General features: G+C 43.3%; 1 protein-coding gene across 2 annotated transcripts in view; it reads left to right on the top strand.

The window, feature by feature from the left end:
* The first annotated feature begins 3605 nt into the window (after nt 1–3605).
* Nucleotides 3606–22179, top strand: part of GRIP1 (glutamate receptor interacting protein 1) — a 683162-nt gene continuing 664588 nt past the window's right edge. For both annotated transcript variants that reach the window (XM_049627402.1, XM_049627399.1), the window contains exon 1: nt 3606–4516. In XM_049627402.1, coding sequence (XP_049483359.1) covers nt 4459–4516 — 58 coding nt within the window. In that variant the 5' untranslated portion in view covers nt 3606–4458. The remainder of the gene's footprint in view (nt 4517–22179) is intronic.

The following is a 22179-nucleotide window of genomic DNA, read 5'->3' as shown; positions in this document are numbered from 1 at the left end:
AAAGAACACTTGGACTCATTCTGTTTGCTTTCTGCTCTTTCTCCCCCCAGAAGATAAACTATCCAAGGAAGCTTCTTCTTTCATTTTGAATGTTCAAAAAGGGTTTTGCAGCTAAAAGTGAGTTAACAACATCTAAAAGACTCCACGGGTACCCACTCTGAAGCGTCTATCAGGTGTGAAAAGAGTTTTCAAATGCACTGCATGCAATAGAAAGGATGTGTTAGGTTTGGTAGCAGTACAGAAACTTTCAGGTGGTTGCTTAGTATGCAGTGTGTGTGTTCGTGAAAGTCAATGCACGATTAAAAAAAATGTATTGTGGATGTTTTTAGGCCCTGGAGCAAATCCAGAAGAACAGCTGGGATTTTACATCTCCCCAGGGACTCCTCAAACTCATGAAATTCAGTCCCAAGAAGTCATAACACTCCGTTAGAGTGGAGGCCCCGGAGACTGGAGGCTCACTTGTCAGAGTACAAAGGTAATGAAAGGGAAGTTGCTCTTTGTGTCTGTCACACACATTGTCAATTCTTTAAGGGCCTGGGTGTGTCCACGTAAGCTGGAAAAGGCGATCAAACATGAAAAGTAAAGCTTTTGGTTTACAGGTTTTTCCTCCTTTTCTATCAGGTAAGGGAGGTTCTAGTAGCAAGAGGGCATGCCTTTTCTTCATTTTATTTTGAAGATGATAAATAGAAAAGTAGATAAAGTGAGGCTGCATTTAGGAATGTGTTCCATGGCCTGTGCAATCAGCTGTGCACAGTAACCAGTTAGGCAATTAAATGAAATGGAATTCTGTAAACGCAGACCGTGAAACCATTCAAACTGTACAAATAACTTGGCTGGACAAGTTTACGTTCAAAAAAGGAGCATAAATTCTTTTTTTTTAAGTAGGCTCCATACTCAATGGGGGACTTGAACTCATGACTCTCAGATCAAGAGTCACATGCACTACCAGCTGAGCCAGACAGGCACTCCCACAAATTCTTTTTTTTTTTAATGTTTTTATTTGTTTTTGAGAAGGAGCATGTGAGCAGGGGAGGGATAGAGGATCTGAAGCAGGGTCTGTGCTGACAGTGAGCCCATGTGGGGCTTGAACTCACAAACCAAGAGACTGTGACCCGAGCCGAAGTCAGACACTCAACTGACTGAGCCACCCAGGTGCCCCCCCTTTTAAAATTTATTTATTTATTTATTTATTTATTTATTTATTTATAGCAAGAGGGAGTGTGAGTAGGGGAGGGGCAGAGAGAGAGGGAGAGAGAGAATCCCAAGCAGCCTCCATGCTCAGCACAGAGTCTGATGTGGGGCTCGAACCCACAAATTGTGAGATGACCTGAGCTGAAACCAAGAGTTCGACGCTTAACCAACTGAGCCACCCAGGCGCCCCCACTCCCAAAAATTCTTAATGTAAGTGAATTGATGTCTAGAAACAGACGTTGCATTGTAGTTGTAGTCTTTGAAAGGCACTGATTTTCATACTTGATGAAGGAGAAAAATACTGTATCATATCCTACTGGCTGGTAGATATCTTCCGTATGAAAGTCCCAGTAGCACTACAATTTCGTTGGAATAGATTTTTATATATAATGCTTGGAATATGAGATGACTTTAGACAATGGAACCAAATAAATATAACAGACTAAGTTTTAAATGATTTCGTTTTTTTTTTTTCCTGGTTTGATATTAGCAAATGATCTCACAGTGTCATGAAAAGGATTCATTAGGGTCTGGGGTGATGTGCTAGGCATAGCTCAAGGGTGATTAAATACCACCATCATCAACCATCATCAACAAGTGCTTACTGTCCCTGGAATGGAGATGCAAAGAGGTAAGCCATATTTGCCCCTGACAGAGCTCAGGGCCTAACAGATGACTTACATGTACAATCAAAGATGATACCAGACACTGGATATTGATGAACAACTGTTTGGACAATAAGTACTTTGAAGAGTTTCTTTACCAGTCTCAGTTGTACAATCTGTAAAATAATATCTCACCCTAACACACAAATAGAATGTATTAAATTGATCTTCCACTTCTAAACTGTAATTTTCTTCTTGTATCTCTAGCCTTAGCCCAGAGTCTAACACATAGTAGGAATTTTGTCTCCCTGAGTTAAAATACTATTATTTTAACCGTTGTGAGCTGGAATTCCTTATCAACTGTAATCTGTTACTCAGCAGGACAAATGCACCACTGATTGTGATGTAACTATATGAGGATGATTCAATCCATACTTTAGCATACCGGTCTTCTGGGTTATGTTTGTTAGAGCAACCACACACTACATGGCTATTTAAGATGCCATTAAAACAAAAAGCAAGCACAGCCAATGTTGTGGTTATTTCTATGTTGTCAAAAGCTAGATCTCTGCCTACACACCAGCTGGCCTGGTTATGGCTGGGTTTGCCCTGTTCCTTTGGGGGGAATCAATGACAAATGCCTTTCTCTCCATAAGATTGGTGGTTCTAGATCTTGAAACAAGATTAAGACAAGACAAAAGTAAGCAAGGAGTCTTGTTTATTTCAGGATGGAGGGTGGACCATTTAAGAGTAACAGGTGCGACATTCGGATTGATTTTCTGGATTTTACTTCTCAAAGAGTCTGGAAAGAAGATTTAAGCAGCTCAGACGGGATTTCTACTGATAACCCCCTGGGATGGTTTGACGATGCCCTTCCTTTAGCTCTTCAATTCCTTTACCTTTGAAGCTCCTGGGCCTGAGCCTCTCCTTTGCTTAGGAGAGATAGCTGCTTGTCTTTGGCAGCTGGGCAGTTTTGTAATGACAGCTGGCCACCCAGCCAAGGGACAGTGGCAGGAGCAAACATCCCAGCCCGATAAGACTGCTTATGCAGAAGCAAGGGGGGGGGGTGTGGAAAAAAAGATCCTATCTTTACATTTTTTTTTTTTTTTAAATTTGTGGTTCTCTGGCTGTAGGGTTATGTTTCCAAGAGAAGAGACAGACAAGGCTGGCAAGAACCAATGTCAGTTTGGGAGCGCGACCTGCAATTCCTTCAGAGGCCAAAATAAACTGCAGGACAGAGAGTCCTAACAGTGCAGTGGTTGGTCCCCAACAACCACACACCAGTAGTTACAGCCTCAGGGGTGAAATTCTTCAGTCCACATCAGACACTCAGGAGGTGAAGACATAGGGATTATCTAGCCAGTCCCCCAGCTTTGAGGCAGATGGATGTCATCACCCCACAGGGCAGACAGTTGCCAAGTGTCATCTGGAAGACTGTCAGGAGCCCCTCCTAGCATTATGCTTTGAAATCACAAGCAAGCGCCCCCATGTCTGGGCAGAATCTTCCAGGCTCTACAGTAAGCTGTCCCCCTCCCCCATATCCATTCTTCCACCCATATTCTATAAGCCTATGACAAGGGAAAGAAACTAATCATAAAACCTGATCCTAAAAGCCTTCTGATACTTGCAGACAGCGATTACATATTCACTCAGCCAAGGTCTCCCTGCTCCATTTAAAACAAAAGAGGTTCTCCACTCACGCCCTTCCCACTCCACCAGAAGACGTATTTCTGGAACCAGCGCTGGCCATCCCGAAAGTTGCTATTTCCCTTAGTTGAGGGCGAAGTTAGCGAATCCGTAGCTGCGAAGTCTCAACTCGGGGGAGGGGGCGACAGCCCCGGCGGGGGAGAGCGGCGAGGAGGAGGGACTAGAGGGAAGGACACTGCCCCCTACTTCAGCGAGGTCGCTGCCTAAGCCGCTGGAGCCGCCGGTCTGGGTTTTGGGAGGGAGGAGTGGCGGCCGTGGCGGAGCGGCGTGGACTCCGCACCCGCGGCTCGGTGCCAGTTCGGTACCTGGCGGGCCGGGCGCGCCTCGCAGGCCGGCCGCCCGGGGCGCGGAGGGTGTGAGCGCGCGCGCCCCCTCCGTGCCCGCTCAGCCTCGCGCGCGTCTCGGGGGAGGCTCCGCCGAGAGGCGCCGGGGGAGCCCGCAGCCTCAGTCCTGCCGCCGGCGGAGCTTTGTGCGGCGGCGGCGGCGGCGGCTCCGAGTCCCACCTGCTGGCGGCGGAGAGACAAGGAAGGGGAAGAAGAAGGAGGAGGAGGAGGGGCAGGAGGCGGCGGCGCGAGCCCACTCCTCCCGCCGGCGCCCACCTCCCGGGGGCTCCGCAGTCCCCAGCTCTCGGCCTGCACGCGTCCCGCCCCCGGCCCGGCCCGGCCTCAGGTCCACGCCGCGGCGGCCGCTGCTGCAGCCCCGGCAGCCCGGTCCGGCCCGCCCGGCCCGGCCGCCGCCACCCGGAGCCGCCGGCGAGTTTGAGGCGAGCGCGGGGCGCCCGGCTCCGCCTCGATGTGCCCGGGAGCCGCCTCGGCGCCCCAGCCCCGCTGAGCAGCCCCCCAGCGCACAGCGGCCGGCCCGAGAGGGCGAGCGAGGAGGCGCGGCGAGCCCCGGAGAGAGGGGGCCAGCGAGAGAGGAAGAGCGAGCCCGAGAGCGAGCGCAGGGAGCAGACACCATGCCGGGCTGGAAGAAGAATATCCCCATCTGCTTGCAGGCGGAAGAGCAGGAGAGAGGTGAGTGAGGCGACGGGGCGGGGGAAGGCAGGGAAGGGGGGTCCGGGCCAGGGGCCGCCCCTGGTGCCTCCCTCTCCCCCAGCTCCCCCTGACCTGTCCACCCGCCGACGGGGGAGGGGCGCCGCGCCCTCCGGGGCCGCTGGCGGATAGAGGCGGCGCCGTGCGAACTCGGACCGATTTCTTCGGTGGGGGTGGGGGGGCGGTGCGGGAAGAAGGGGAAAGAGGGAGGGTGCGGTAGGCAGGGAACTTTTCGTTTGGGGAAAGATTTTTTCGAGGGGGGGGCGTAGGGGGTACTGTAGCTTCTCCGGGGCCCGCTTGCACGTGGAACCCTGGGCGCCTGCCTGCAGGGTGGGCGCTGGTAGGGGGTCCTGCAGTGTTTTAAGTGACTTTTCAAACTTTCCTGCCTCTCCCGCGGCCGCCTTCGCGGTGTCCCTGCCTCTGGCTGGGCTCGATGGTGCTAGGAAGCCCAAAGTTGCTGGAGATTCAGGGACGAGGAGGAGGAGGAGGAGCAGGGGGAGGAAGAGCTTCGGGGCGGGAAGTGGGCGCTGCCGCAGGTCTCCGGAGGGGGGGAGGGGAGGAGGAGAATGCTGTCCCTAGGCTGGGGGTCTGGGGCTGGGAGCGATGCCTGGGAGATGAGTTATGCCCTAGCGCAGTCCCTGCTGTCAAGTTAATACCGCAGGACTGCGGGCTTTTCGTAATTACTGTCTATTTTCTTTTGTAAAGGCGACTGTCCGTGCCAGGTTGCTTGTAGACCTTTTGTTGCTTGACGAAGTGTGCTGGGCACGTTGCTTCCAAGTGACTTGAGAGGAAAGTTGAAGGGCCTTTGTACCTCAAAGGCTCGGTTCTGTTGAGGTCATTCCACGGTGGTTTGGATTGTGCAGAGGCTGGCCAGGGAGCTCAGCTCGGTAACCTGGATGTGATGTACTGAGTGCACCAGAATTTCCTATACAGGCCCCACGGGGCTAGAGAGGTGTGCGCCGTGACTCTGCTGGCATCCAGAGGGACCCTGGCTGGCAAGGTCCACCAGGGTTTATTCTCCTGCTCCTCCCACCCCTGCCGGCCTTGGCTTCGAGGAAAATGCTTTAGAATTGGATGTGCTTCCGGATGCTGGGTCCGCATGGGCTGTGGCAGCAGTCGGTGCTGAGGTTAAACGGTGCTGTGTGGGTGGGTGGGTGAGGAAAGCAGGGGGAGGCAAATCTGGTGCGTGGAGAAGGCAGAGTTGTCAGGAGAGCTTAACTCCGGCAGCTTGATGAGTTGGTATGGAGGGTGGTTTGGTTATTGGGCATGCCAAAAGTTTCAGGCTTTTGAAATAATGCTTACTTACTGAAGAGCCAATGTACGATTTCCAGTTTTTCTCTAGGTGGCACAACCTGTCTTTGGTTTATATCCTGTTTAATGACTCAGGGAATTCATCCCTTTTTAACCACTTCCTTATTAGATATGTGCATTCATTTTCCAGCACACTTTCTGGCAGGGGACCTTATGTTTACCCATTCAAAAGGCACCCCTGCTTTAGAAATGCTCCTGGTTTTCCCTCTAGGAAATCATATCTTAAAAGTTGCAAATAGTGGTACTAATAATTTATAACCAGGTAAAAGCGCTAAATGAAAGCATTCTGTCAAGCATGGAGTGTCTGTCCTGTCCACTGAATGTCACGATGAACTTGGTGTTAAATGGATCTGTTTGCTAAAAACATCAAAAATCGTGGTACTTCTGACAAGTTTTATCAGAATGCTGAAACGGGTAGATTTTTGAATTGTGACAAAATGTACTTGTATGTCTTTTAGAAATGTATGGTAACTTTGAAAGATGATCACCTAATCTGCTTGGAGGAGATAAGACTGAATTTCCTCCAGAACATAAAAATCTGAGTCAGAAATGGGGTATTCTTTACCTTCTCCAATAGGAGAATACAGGCATGTTTGTTACTTGGTGTCTTTTTACACTTTAAAGATTTCTTCTTGCTTATATTATATGATGCTTTTCTAATTAGCATTGTATCTGATTTGCTTGTGGCATTTGTTTTTGGGGTCCTGATTCACTGGGAATGCACAATTATATGTGTTTTGTTCTCTTTAAAACCTACCTGGTGTCTCTGTTTGAGTTGCGTGTGCGTGCACATATGTACATATATATTTAAATTAACTGCGCTGCCTGCATGATTTTTAATGCACATGTCAGAGGATACTGCTTGAAATTGCTTATTCTTTTGGAAGAATATTATTGGAACGAGTAGTTTTTTCTATATGCGTTTGTCATCAGCTTATATTTAGGTTTTTTTTCCCTTTGGAATTTACAATTTTAAATGATTCAAATAGTGTTGAATTAGTTCTTGTTAAATATAAACAAAAATGTTGAACTATCAGGTTGGTCAGGAAAATAATGAACATAGAGGGAACAAGTACATGTTACATTTTCTCTGGGGATAACATTGGACAAAATGCCATTTCTAATACCTTACCATTAAAGTCTGATGTTGGTTGTGCTCACATAACCATTGCTCTTTTCATATCCCCCCCCCCAACTCCAATTTATATTTAAACATTCTGAAACCCATCATGGAGACTACTCTAGCATAGCATTTTTTCATGCAGATTCTGTTTAGCTAAATCTCTTCCCGAAACTTAATGCAAATTAATACAGATTGCTAGCTTCTTTAAGGACTACTTATTTTTACAAGTATTTCTTAGCATTAATGTTTATAAAATATCCTAATCTCAACTCAAAGATTTAGGGAACCTGCCTTCTTGGTATGTATCACATACAAAGAGAGATTTGGCCAGTATGTCTAATTTCATGACATACCTATACACCATTCCTAACTTGGGTTCATCTTGAAGGCTTCTGTCAAGATGATATTGAGTGAACTATTGCTATTGCATGCAATGCTGAGCAGAGAAACTGTAGCATATGGGTTATTGCAGTTAATGCAGTTACTTCCAAAATGACATGTTAAGATTCACTCATGTACGATGACATACTATTAAAATTCAGGACACATTTCTCTATCTCCTCCCTCCTCCGATTTTCTGCCTGAGATGATAAACCCAATCCATTTAGAAGTCACCCAATACATTTTTGGCTAAATGTTTCAGGAGAAGAGAAAGGACTCTAAAAACTGTTAATTAACCCACTCAAATTAGATTAATATATTAGTTGTTTTAATCTGCTCATTAGTTTATCATGTGTAATAGAAATATAGTTGTTAAGGAAAATGTTGGTAATTAATGATGCTTCCTTTGGCTTGTAGCTTCCCTTCTGATTTCTGTGGCTTTGGTTAGTAAATATTCGTGTGTGTGTGTGTGTGTGTGTGTGTGTGTGTGTATGTTTATACACCAGGGGAAAATGTATGCATTTTGTATAGTTCCCTTTCTCCTGGCGTTTCTATTCTTCTCATGTGTTTTGGAGGTGTACAAATAAACTTGAGAACTTTCTTTTGGACTTCAGTAGGAATTATCATATCTGGGCTTTTGCTTCTGTTTTGTTGAATGAGAGTTTCTGGATCCCTTTGGATATAAAGACTTTAGTTTTTATAAAATATATGTGAGAAAGCACAGGGGGCTTAAGTAGTGTGCTTTATTATTGTCTTTGGTTTGTTTCATTTTCCACACCACAAGGAGATCTGTTGACCCTATTCTACACAGCCTGCTTATCAAAAATTCCAATTTGAAATTTGACTTTTGACTGGAGAGTGCTGTGGGGAAAAGAGAAGAAATCAAAACGCATGGAGAGTCTGCTATGTGTTGGGCATGGTGGTTGACACTTCACATGCATTATTTGGTACAATCCTTACCACGTGCCCGTAAGGTAGGTATTATTATTTCCCCTGACAGATGAAGAAACTGATGCTCACAGAATGAAAAAAAATGCCTCAAGTTAAAAGGCCAAGACTTAGGGCACCAGTTTTTAAAGAGAGAATTCAAAAAAGAAGTTAAGTTGTATTTCTTGAGATGGAATTTTTAGCATTATACACGTGTGCATGCGTGTGCGCGCGCGCGCACACACACACACACACACACACACACACACACACACAAAACATGGATTTTTTGGACCTATTTAGTGGACACTAAATCTTTCATTAAGAATTTATAAAAAGAGTTTTTTAGTCATGGATAGTGGGACAAAGCTTCCAAAGTATATTTTGGGCTTTTGACAAATGGCCAGATGGGTTTATTAACTCTAACAATAAGGATTGAAATGTCAACATATTTTTAAGTAGAATTATTTGGTTAAACTTAAAGACAGTCATTTAAGTGAATGGCTTTTCTCTAACTACTTGTTATAATTCCATAGTTTTCCTTGTTTTCAAAGAGTATTTGCCGTGAAGGCAAGAATTAATAAGAATTAAGTATTTTTCCTCACTGCGATGAACTGGGAAACTACTGTATCGTTAATAGCCATTGTGCATTTGCTCTTTTGCCAACATTTTATTTAATTAAAGCCATTCATCTGAACTCTCAGCCTAGCTATCTATCAGAAGGCCCAGTAGCCAAACAGATAATGCTTTCTTCTGTGGTAAGCTGATTGTTTTTGTTTTTTTTTTCATGAAGAAAAAGAAGTACCAATTTAATTGGTAAAGAATATTGAGAATTGAATATCATAGTTTTTAAAACTATTATATTAAATACTGCATGATGGCTGATGGTTTAAGGTTTTTAGGATTTGATCTGCTTACGTTCACTTAAGTTATAATAGTAGTTTAGTAATACAAAATATAAAAGTAATAGTAATACAAAGCAACATGTCCAACAGAGAACAATATTCAAATGCAAAAGCAAAACCTGACTTTGAATCTCTTGATTTATCTTTTGTTAAAGTCTATTTTTTCATAAATTCAAAGGTTACCTAAATATAAATATAAAAACTTATCAATACAAATTTCCTTATTTAAGAAACCTACTTGTTTAGGCATGTCAGTGACCAAAGGGTGCCGTCAGTTTTAAGGGAAAGTTAATGTTCTTGAAATGTATCTGCTGAGGGGCACCTGGGTGGCTCAGTCCGTTGAGTGACCGACTTCGGCTCAGGTCATGATCTCACGGTTTGTGAGTTCGAGCCCCGAGTCTGGCTCTGTGCTGACAGCTCGGAGCCTGGAGCCTGCTTCCGATTCTGGGTCTCCCTCTCTCTCTGCCCCTCCCCCTCTCATGCTCTGTCTCTCTCTGTCTCAGAAATAAGTAAACATAAAAAAAAAATAAATGTATCTGCTGATTAAAATGCACCTGATTGAATTTCTTACTGTCTTTCATTTCAACAGCGATTAAACTTTAAGCAGCAAATCAGGTGTTGAAAAGAATGTGAAAACGTGGTTAGTATTCTAGATAGATTCCTTAGCTCCACTCAGCACAGTGGTGGACAGCAAGATACTTAAAGTCAAACAACAGTGGGTTTAAATTCCATCAGCACTTCCTAGCTCTGTGCTCTTTTAAGTTCTCAAAGCCTTTGTATTCTCTTCTTGAAGATGAGGACAAATAACATCTACCTCTTGGGAGGAGTAAATGAAATTAACAAATGTGGAATTTATGATAGTACCTTTCATATAGTTCCGGCTCAGTAATAGCAACTCATTATTTTTATGATATCTTGATATAGATCTGTAAACTTAACACCTCAAGGTGTCCTGATGATAAAATGATAAATTTTTATTCTTTAAAAACTTTATAAACCAGTAAAAAAAAGTCCAGGGTTTTGTGAAAAGCTATACTAAGCTGCAGAACTTTATGAGGTCATTGATAAAGTCGAGTCTAACTGTCACAAAGATGAAGAAAGTCCAAAGGCCACACTTTTTCATACATGCAGCAAACTTTCATTTACCACTAACTGCCATGATGGGTACCAGGGATGAGAAAATCATGGTTCCCATTTTCAAGAAGACTGTTATGGGTAGTTATAGAGTCATGGATGTGACAAATAACTCAGTACAGCCTCTCTTCTCCTGTAAAGATTAGTGCCAAGGGAGCAGAGAAGAGGGATTGACTGTATTGAAGAGGTGGCACAGAGGAAGTGTTAAGAGACTTGAAGGAAGGAGAAGAACTTAGAAGGTTGGATGGGGATGTGAGGATGGATATTTCAGGCAGCGGGCATGGTGTGCTCCAAAGCGTTGTAGAATAAATTATACAAGGAACCACTATTGGTTTCTTAAGGAGCCAAAGTGTAGAATAAGACCATGCATATGGAGTGTAGAATATGAATATTCATTTCCCCATGAGGTAGGGAAGCTGGTTGGAGAAGAGGAGCCTAGAGAGGGCCAGATTTGGAAGAACTTTAAATATGTCGGATGAAAGAGTTCAGATTGCATCCATCAGGTGTTGGGTGAATTGAAGGACTTCCGACAGAGAAGTGAAGGGATCAGATTTATATCTTGGAAAGGTCATCCTGGTAACAAGGAGAAAAGATTGGGGAAAGGGAGATTCTGGAGGGGTGGGGTCATGTAGGAGGCTACTGCCCTGTTTCAGGCCTGCAGAGATAGTCAGGAGGAGGACAGGTGAATGTAAGAAACATGGGGCATGTACGTTTTTGGTTTAGACTCTGCTTAGAATCAGACTGTGTCTTGAGACCCAGTGCCTTGATATAGACACTGGTATTCTTTCTACCTCATGTTGCCTTTCTTTATTTCCTCTTCATCAAGTTTATGTTGGGGAGGAGGAAGGGGGGGAATATAAACATGATCTGATAGAACAATGTGAAAATAGAAGGCCACCAAAGTGATTGGGTCATAGTGATAGCTTAATGTGCACAAGTTTTGTTTAGTTGTTTTTAATTATGTAAAATTCGTATACCATCTAATCCTAAAGGAAAAATAATTATTATCCTGTGCATTAGTCTTCTATAACTAATTAGGAATTTTAAGCGATCCTTAAAAAAATTTATTTATTTATTTATTTATTTATTTTTTAATTTACATTCAAGTTATCATATAGTGCAACAATGATTTCAGGAGTAGATTCCTTAATGCCCCTTACCCATTTAGCCCATCCCCCCTCCCACAACCCCTCCAGTAATCCTCAGTTTGTTCTCTATGTTTAAGAGTCTCTTATGTTTTTATATTATTTTTCCTTCCCTTCCCTTATTTTCACCTATTTTGTACCTTAAATTCCTCATATGAGTGAAGTCATATGATATTTGTATTTCTCTGACTAATTTCGCTTAGCGTAATACCCTTTAGTTCCATCCACGTGGTTGCAGATGGCAAGATTTCATTCTTTTTGATTGCTGAGTAATACTCCAGTGTGTGTGTGTGTGTGTGTGTGTGTGTGTGTGTGCGCGCGCGCATGTGTGCGTGTGTGCATGTGTGTGTATCCATTCATTTTTATCAATTCATCTGTTGGATATTTGGGCTCTTTCCATACTTTGGCTATTGTTGATAGCACTGCTATAAACATTGGGGTACATGTGCCCCTTCGAAACAGCATACCTGTATCCCTTGGATAAATACCTAGTAGTGCAATTGCTGGGTTGTAGGGTAGTTCTATTTTTACTTTTTTGAGGAACCTCCATACTGTTTTCCAGAGTGGCTGCACCAGCTTGCATTCCCACCAGCAGTGCCAAAGAGATCCTCTTTCTCTGCATCCTCGCCCACATCTGTTGTTGCCTGAGTTGTGAATATTTGCCATTCTGACAGGTGTGAGGTGGTATCTCATGGTTTTGATTTGTATTTTCCTGATGATGAGTGATGTTGAGCATTTTTTCACGTGTCAGTTGGCCATCTGGATGTCTTCTTTGGAGAAGTGTCTAGTCGTGTCTTTTGCCCATTTGTTCCCTGGATTATTTGTTTTTTGGGTGTTGAGTTTGATAAGTTCTTTGTAGATTTTGGATACTAACCCTTTATCTGTTATGTCATTTGCAAGTATCTTCTCCCATTCCACTGGTTGCTTTTTAGTTTTGCTGATTGTTTCCTTTGCGGTGCAGAAGCTTTTTATCTTGATGAGGTCCCAGTAGTTCATTTTTGCTTTTGTTTCCCTTGCCTTCGGAGACGTGTTGAGTAAGAAGTTGCTGTGGCCAAGGTCAAAGAGGTTTGTGCCTGCTTTCTCCTCGAGGATTTTGATGACTTCCTGTCTTATGTTTACACTTGATCTTAGCTAAAAGGCCGAGAAGTGATTCCCTGTCTTACGTTTAGGTCTTTCATCCATTTTGAGTTTATTTTTGTGTATGGTGTAAGAAAGTGGTCCAGGTTCATTTTCTGCATGTCGCTGTCCAGTTTTCCCAGCACCATTTGCTGAAGAGACTGTTGTTATTCCATTGGATATTCTTTCCTGCTTTGTCAAAGATTAGTTGGCTATAAGTTTGTGGGCTCATTTTTGGGTTCTCTATTCTGTTCCATTGATCTGAGTGTCTGTTTTTGTGCCAGTACCATACCGTCTTGATGATTACAGCTTTGTAATACAGCTTGAAGTCTGGAATTATGATGCCTCCAGATTTGGTTTTCTTTTTCAGGATTGCTTTGGCTATTTGGGGTCTTTTCTGGTTCCATACAAATTTTAGGATTGCTTGTTCTAGCTCTGTGAAGAACGCTGGTGTTATTTTGGTACAGATTGCATTGAATATGTAGATTTCTTTGGGTAGTATTGACATTTTAACAATATTTGTTCTTCTAATCCAGGTATGTGATTTTTTTTTTAATTGAAAGAAATGTGGTAGTTATTATGTTGTGGAAATGTCTTTCCTACTAATAGAATTGGGTGGGGTTTTTAACATTATTTTCTGAAAACAACTAAATGCTCTGTGAATAATGTTTAAAAATAGTTCGTATATAGGACTCAAAATGACAAAACTGGGGTTCAAGTCCTCTCTCAGCCATCTTCTTGATCTTTTGGCCTAGTCATAGACTGCCCCCCGTGAAACTCCCTTTTCTCATCTCTGAAATGAGGATGATTCTTGGCATACTGACCTCCTGGGATTATGTTATGGAGTGAAACCTGTTAATTTTACATGACAAAGGGGAGAAGTAAAAACCTTAATTCTCTGGGCACCCGGCTGGCTACTCTTGATCTTGGGGTTGTAAATTTGCAGCCCCCATTGGGTGTAGAGATTACTTAAAAACAGGAAAAAAAATCTTCCAAAATGAAGTTCAGCTATGTTATGAGGTTTGCCGTGTTAGGCTCCCATTTGGTTGCAAAACAACTCAAATAATGCAACTAAATTACAATACATTCAAAGCTGCACCGGAAGACAGCCTCTTTCCTGGTTGTCCTTGGAAAAGTCCAGCTCAGACTAGGAGTCGACCTTGTCTCCTGCGCCCTGTTGTTCGGTTTCTGCTTCTCACCAGTCCAAGCTTCTGATCTCAACCCAATGTCCAAGGGACCATTACTTCTCAAATTGAAATCACGTATAGAACCTTTTTACAGGAGAAAAAATTTCTTGCAGATATCCACTGCTGACTTCATTTTTACTGTGCTGCTTAAATATGTACTAACATAAAACTAGGTGTAAATTCCTGATGCTTATAGCTCTCATACAATCACAGAACCACAACAGATTTTACAAGTGAAATACAAACAAAACTACTAAAAAATCAATTACTTTCAAATTAATGACATTTATTTCATGTGACTTGATATTGTTTGCCTGAAACTAAATCTCCTCTTGGAGCGTGAATATGGTACTTGCTGCTATGGAAAGTAACGTTGTCACATGCTGCTATGGAAAGTAATATTACCTTTTTTCCCCCCCCACTGGCTGAACTCCTTTGGAACCTTGGTTTTAACAATCTGTTGTTACTTGGTTGTTTTGGGCATGAACACATCATTTATATGTGAAGTCCTCCATTCTTTCTTTTTAAATTTTTTAATTTTTTTAACGTTTATTTATTATTGAGAGAGAGAGAGAGAGACAGACAGACAGACAGAGCATGAGCACGGGAGGGGCAGAGAGAGGGGGAGACACTGAATCCGAAGCAGGCTCCAGGCTCTGAGCTGTCAGCACAGAACCCGACGTGGGTCTCGAACTCACGGAATGTGAGATCATGACCTGAGCCGAAGACAGACACCTAACCGACTGAGCCACCCAGACGGCCCTGAAGCCCTCCATTCTTATTGGTCTGCTTTATACCATGGTGATCCTAAATACAAAAGCCAGCATTGGCTTTGCAGCTGGTAGCAGCAGTGGGCTACATGCTGATCTATGTTAGTGCTTCTTAAACTATTCTGATGGAGGGCTCTTTTCATCCCAGTCTGGTCAGTGGTCCCATACAGCCCAGTGAGTATACTAGGGCTCACCTGAGTTACCAGAGTCTGACCACATCTGTATATGTCTTTACCCTGTTCAGTGAGGTGAGCGCATTAATCCCAGACTGGGATGCTGGGGCGGTGACACATTGCTGTAGGAGTTTCTGAATGCCTGACTTCATTTTCAGTATTTATCTAACCATGGGCGAGTGATAAACAGTTTTCCTGACTGACACTGACCACAGACCACACTTTGGGTAGTACTGGGTTAGAACATGTTTATGTGGCAGGGGTTAGGGAGGAAGGCTTGGAAGGATGGGAGAAAGGTGTGTGTGTGTGTAAAAATGTACACAGTACGTTTGAGATATACAAATGAAACATAATTTATTTTCTGTAGCTGCTTTCCCCTTGCCTTTGAGATCCCACTCATGTTGAAGATGGAAAACATCTGATCTTATTAATTAAGAGCATAGTAGTTTTCAGTTTAAACACTCTTTCTTTGGTGGTTGCTCTCTTTTCTCAAGGGTGTTCCTTCCCTCATTCTCTGAAGGGGAAAGTTAGTATCTTCATGGCGCTGGGTGAAGGGCATTTGATTCACTGTGTGACCCTCACTTTGTCCCCTGCTCTGCACTTGGCATGCTTGGTGACTGGGCGCTGTGCCCTGGTCTCCACTGAAATGAGACTGTTCCCATTTGGTCTTTGAATGTCATCCTGGCAGCTGATTTGGACTTCCTGGACCTTGCCGTTGTGTCTACTTGTGAGATACTGTAGCCCGTGACCGTCTTGTCAAAACTATGCCTTTTTTGGGTACCAGTCCTGTCAGCATTTCTGTATCCCTCTTGGGCACTTAACTCTTTCCCTTGAATCATGGTGGAGTTTGTGGGATCTTGGGAGGTGCCCTCACCACCTCTGCAGATCTGGCACCTTCTGCAGATACTACCGCTGCTTTGCTCTCATGCCATGTTGAATGCTGTCTCTGCCAAATAACCATCATGCTGGGTGATGAGGATCACTCGTCAGAAAGTTCACTATTGCCCTTAAAGCTACACAGGTGTTTTTCTCTCTTTTTGCGTTTGTCAAGGAGTTTTAAATCCTTGCAGCATATTGGACACTTGTACCTGATTATGTGTCCCCCTGTCCCTTCCTGTTTTTCTCATTCTGTGCTGTATCAGATATCTAGAATGGCTTCAGTGACTTGAAAACTTAAAACTAGAAGGCACAAGGGTCAAAAGGGTGAGTGAACACAAGGAACAGTCCTGTTCGCATCTTAGGTGGGTTCCTCTCTGTAAGATCGGAATGTCAGAGAAGAAAGAAAGAAATAACCTAGAGTTGACGTAGCCTGAAGCTGACTGATACCTTGTATTGCACACACACCTTTTTCACTTAATAGTTTTATTAGAAATCTGCCCTTTATATTTCATCAGCAGATGTGTGAACGTGAGAACTGACATAGTTCTCATGATTGGAAGTGTAATTGCAACGTGCATTAGCAATTAGATATTCATGTATTTTATTTATTTATTACAAATTTTTTAACGTTTATTTATTTTTGAGAGACAGAGAGAGACAGAGCATGAGCGGGGGAGGGGCAGAAAGAGAGGGAGACACAGAATCCAAAGTAGGCTCCAGGCTCCGAGCTGTCAGCACAGAGCCCAATGTGGGGCTCGAACCCACAAACCATGAGATCATGACCTGAGCTGAAGTCGGGCGCTTAATCGACTGAGCCACCCAGGCACCTCAGATACTGATGTATTTTAAAGGTTTACTTTTTATTTTGAAGAAAGATGTTTAAAAGAGATCACTAGATATCCTTAAGACTTCTAGTATGAATTGATGCTAGAATTATTATTTTACTAGCCAAGTGTTAATTTAGTTTGTTTTCACAATTGTTGAATAGAGCAGACAGTATGAAAGTCTGATACAGAGTTTGACATCTTTTTATTAGCAGAGTCTACGTCTTTTTAAGTACAGTTCATAATTTGAGAAAAAATTAAGGAAGATTGTTTTTACCTGTTAGTACATTAAACAGCAACACCAAAACAGTAGATAATAACGTAGGTGAATAATCAGATAATAATGTAGTAGTATTTATTTGTTCATTTATTCTGATACATACTCTGTGAATAGTTTTCCTCCTTGATATCTTATGACGTCAAGTATTTGTCTCTCCTATTACTGACCTTCTAAATGCCATTGACACAGACTGTGGAGTGTGCTAACGTGCTCACAGAGTCATACTTCGACAGTCAGGATTTCTCCGTTGCCCTCCTCAGAAGTGTCAGGATTGTTGACTAAAAGAGATTGGCATTAAAATTAGATTCTTCAGATGAATTCAAGTGTTTCTTTTTAAATGTATGATTTTCCAGTGTGTGCAGAGCACATTTTCATTAAATGAAAACCTTGAACAAGGCAATATAAATTTAGTTTCTTTGTTACTGTTTCACTTTTCTCCCCCCCATAATTTTAGTTAGGAGAATGAAAATTTGCCAGGCTAGAAGCCAACACCTGTAGTGCTGCATCTGCTGAGGAAGTACCTCATCTGGCTTTGGTCGTGCACTTGAATGCTGATGTATGTTTTATATCAGCTGATATATGGTGCTGGTGTGTGTGTGTGCGCGTGTGCGTGTGTGTGCGTGTGTGTGTGTAAAAGCCCTACCATTGAAGAGTAGTCTTGCTTTCTCATCAAGAATCTATAATGTTATTGGGTGTGATCTGCGCCCTGCATTCAGTGACTACGTTTACTCAAAACCCCACCCTTCTTGCTTCGACTCATCATGGTGAAAAAGGAAGGAGAACGATGTATTAATTTTCTTGGGATTTTCTAACGAAGTACCACTGACTGGGTGGCCCAGACATCAAAAATTTATTTTCTCACAGTTCTGGAGGCTAGAAGTCCTTGATCAAGGTGTCGTGTTAGTTTCTGGTGGGAGGTCTCTCCTTGGGCTGCCAACAGCTGCCTTCCCCACTGTGTGCTCACATGGCCTTTCCCTGGAATATGCATGAGGTGCAGGTGGAGCGAACTCTCTAGTGTGTCTTCCTACAAGGACACTAATCCTGTGGGATCAGGGCCCCACCCCTGTGATGTCATTTAACTTTAATTACTTCCTGGAGGCCCCATCTCCAAATACAGCCATGCTGGGGGTAAGGGCTTCAACACAGGGACAGAAACATCCAGTCCATAACAGGCAGGAACAGAAAATCAGTCAATGGCATATATAATGTTTCTATACGTTTCATCTTTCAGCATCTGGAAACTGCTCCTTTTGCACAGAGGTTAATGTACTTAGAAGATGGTTTTAAAATACAGCCTCCAAATTTTTGTTTTTTGATAGTTTTCTCACTGAGTATCTGTGTCCCCTCCATTGGGATCTGGGCAGGCTTGTGGCTGCTTTAAGCAACAGGGTATGCTGGGACTGACGCTGTGTGACTTTTGGGGCTCAGGTACAACAGATGGTGTGGCTTCCCCCTTGTTAGCTGGAACACTCGGTTTGGAGCTCCGAGCCACCACCGGGCTCTCCTGCTTCTGCTGAGTCACCACACTGTGTGGAAGTCAGTTCACTTGGAGAGGCCCGCATGTAGGTGCCTTGTTTGTCTATCCCGGCCTTCAGCCTTCCCAGCCTAGGTACCAGACGTGTGAGTGGATGAGCCTGTGGATAATTTCAGCCCTCAGCTGTTGAGTGCCCTGGCCTGTGACTCTTCCTAGCTGGGGCCGCAGACCATCATGGAATCGATACAAGCCATTGTGTCTGTCATGTCTGAATCCTTGACCTGTGGACTCTATTAGCATCACTAAATGGTTCATAAAAAGCAGCTACATTTCGGGGTAATTTGTTACATGGCAATGGTAAGTGAAACAGAGGCTGTATGGCCCCGTTTTGGATCCCTTATCTCCTGTTCTGTTGCACTCTCTGGAACTCGTTGTTTCTCATCAGCAACATCCTTTATATCCTCAGCCTCCCCTGGAACTTCCCCTTCCCTTTCTCGATCTAACTGAAACATGGCTCTTCCATTGCTTCCTTTGTGTCCTCTCAGGCGGTCCTACTCCTGGAGGAGGGACAGAAGGTCCTTTCTGTTCTTCTTTGCTGTTCCCAGTCAGTTTTCTTCCCTTCCTTTCTGGAAATTTGTAATTTTGAATCTCGTGCTATAGCACCCTACAAACCACTGCTCCTCTCTGTTGTGGTCACTTCTCTGCGGTATGTGACCATTTTAACTCCTGGCTCACTGCCACTTGTTCCAATGTGGCTTCTGTCATAATTCTTATGACTTCAATATTCATATACATGGTCCCTCCAGTTTCTTGGTTTGCTTCTCCATCCTGTGTCTTTCTGTCTTTCGGTTGTTATATCCGACTCTACCTCAGTTGCTCGCTTCTGTGACCACATTCTACACCAGCAGTTTTCAAAGTGAGGTCCAGTGGCCCCTTGGGGCTGCAAGCCATTTTCAGAGGGTCTATTAGGTCAAAACTATTGCCACAATAATACTAAGACATTATTTGCCTTTTTAATATCTTTGTCTTGGGAAAGCTTTCCAGAAAGCTGCATGATGTGATGAACATCTTCATTCTGGCCACTAATGGAATACATACTTGTATATTCTGGTGTTTAAAAATTTTTGTTTTAATATTGATATTGTAAATATTAGTAGACATACCTTGCATAACCAAAAACTTTTTTAAGGTCCTCACTAGTTTCTGGGAATGTAAAGCCACGCTGAGACCAACGTGTTTGAGAATGGCTGCCCTGATACTTGTTACTAATGACTGCACCCTCCATTATCTCATTCTGCTCTCCAGTTGGCACCTGTCTTTCTGTAATCCTGACTCCAACGGACTTCAATTCCAGTAGGGCCTAAAATCCATCGGCTCTCCCCTCTTTATACGTACTGTCAACACTCCTCTCAGGTCTTCATTTCCCTTCTTTCCAGCTTGACTTTCCATTATATCATATAATCAGTCTTTTAGGAGGATTCTTAATTCGCTCATGCCTCTCTCATTTGGTAGGACTCATCTGGAAAACCCGGTGAAACTCCCTACCACTCTAGTTTACTTCTGTAAAATTTAATGTGGTTGGAGAAAAACACTCAGCCAAGCTGACTGCTTTCACCTTAATTCTGTGATCACTGATCCCCAACGGGCCCTTAGTGCTGCTAGGTTATCAGGCTGCATTATCTTGGTCAATTCATTCATGCCTCTGCTCTCCCAGATGACTGATACCTCCCACTCTTCCCTGTTTCCTCGAACCTTCAACACCTCCTCTTCCATTCTCACCCTCAGCTGAAAACTCTGCTTCCTATTTCACTTAGAAAACAGAAGCAATTAGAAGAGCATTTCTGTTTGCCTCTCTGCCCATATATTTTGTCTTCACTCTTGTTACTGTGGTTGAAGTGTGTGCTCCTGTGCAAGGCCGGCTCTCTACTTGTACACACGATCCCATTCCCTCTTGCCCACTCCAGAACATGGCTCCAACATATTCTCCCCCCCTCTCCAGCATCATCAGTCTCCCCCTCTGCTGGATTATTGCCATTATGCATACATCCGTGGTATTATTTCACCTACTTTTTCACCTCTTTTGACTCTCAATCCCTCTGGTTACCACTACAATTTTCTGTTCCCCTTACTACTGAAATCCCTTGAGAGATGTTCCTATGTTCACTCTGTAATATTTCTTTTTTTATTCTCTCTTGAACCTTGTCCAGTCCAATTTTTGTGCCCTATTCTATCTTCTACCAAGAAAACCAATGACCTCCATATTGTTAAGCCTGGTGGCCGATTCTCAATCACCCATCTCCTGACCAGTCAACAGAATTTGACATCATTAACTACTCCCCTCTGGAAACACTTCATTCATGTGGTCACTGGTCCATCACATTGTCCTACTTTTCCTCGTCCCTCATCAGCTACTCCTCTTGGTCTCTTCTGTATTTTTTCCTTGGATCCCTGACATCTAAATATTGGAGTGCACTAGGTTTTGGTCCTTGTGCCTCCTGTTCTTTTGTGCTCCCCTCCAGTCTTACTGATAGGCTGGTGCTTCCCCCGTTTGTATCTCCAGCCTATTCCTTTCTTTTAATCCAAGGCTTCTGGATTCCTTGATTTTCAACAGGTCCATTTGACTGTCTGACAGGCAGGCATCTTACACCTAATATACCTAAAATCAAGTTCCTGACTTTCTCCCTCAAACCTATGCCTCATTTTGTTTCTGTCTTACTGCTTGTTCATGACAAAGCCCCTGGTATCTTCCTGGATTCCTCTACTTCTTCATATCTCACCTCCAGGGTGTTAGATCCTGGATCCTATGTGTGGAATCCTGTTGATTCCATCTTCAAAATATATCTAGAATCTGATTGTCATCACCTACCTCTACCACGTCCAATTCAGCTACCAGCATCTGTATTAGCTAGATCACCACATTTTCCTCCTAACTGGTTTTCTGTTTGTCCCCTTGTCCTTTGTTCTTACAACAGTTTTCTGTAGAACGGCCAGAGTGATCATTTAAAAACATGTCAGGTCTGCTCAAAACACTTTAATGGTGGCCCATCTCACCCAGAGTAAAAGCCAAAGTAGAAGGCCTTAATGACGAGGCCCTGTATAATCTCTGTTACCAATTTATTCTTATTTCTCTGTCCTAGCCCCCCTCATTGAATCTACTGCAGTCAGACTGGGCTTAGCAACACCCAGTTTACTGCTATCTCAGGGTCCTTCTTTGTACTCACTCTTCTCTTTGCTTGTAAGACTTCCTTTCTCACCTTCTTCAAATTTTTGTGTACATGTCACTTTCTTAGTGAGGTCTTACCTTACTAGCTTATTTGAAATCACAACCTCCTCAACACTCTTTCTCTTTCTTGCTTTAACTTGTTCCTTAGGACCATATGACATACCACTTATTTTACTTATTTATTTGTATATTGTGTATGCCTAGTGTTTATTGTTACTGGAAGCTCCCCGAGGGCAAGGATTTTTGTCTGATTTATTACTGCTATATCCCTAACACACAGAGAATACTTGGTTCATAGTAGGTTCTCAATTGAGTTTCCAAGTCAGTGTTACTCAGAGAGCAGGAGAAATGATTTTCGGATGATAGAGTAGTGAAGTTCACATGTAGGTTTCGTGTTGCTTTTCAGGGTTTATCTTTTGAACTTGAAACATTTTGATTCTAGCAGAAGATTCTTCTTCCCCTAGATTTTCATACCGCCTCATTCCTGGTCTCCCCTATGGGGTTGAAGAATTGGGAGATCTAAATAGACTACTCCCACCTCAAGAAAGGTAGCTGGCAGGTGAGCAGGGAGTTTCTCTTCTATCACTGGCAATCCATGGACTGGCCTTTGAAAAAGTGCTCTTTCACGTTTAAGACTGCAAATATTTTCTGCTAAGATATACCTCTGTTGATGATATACTAGATGTGTTAAAGCAGAAAAATGATAGAGGAATGTTTTACAGTGGAAATCTTTTTCTTGATACTCTGAAATATGATGGTTACATCAGTGCCTGTGTGATAGTCTTATTTGTGT

The sequence above is a fragment of the Panthera uncia genome, chromosome B4, assembly GCF_023721935.1.
Source record: "Panthera uncia isolate 11264 chromosome B4, Puncia_PCG_1.0, whole genome shotgun sequence".
Taxonomy (NCBI): domain Eukaryota; kingdom Metazoa; phylum Chordata; class Mammalia; order Carnivora; family Felidae; genus Panthera; species Panthera uncia.
Note: the sequence above shows the minus strand (reverse complement) of the source record. Positions and strands in the feature narration are given on the sequence as shown.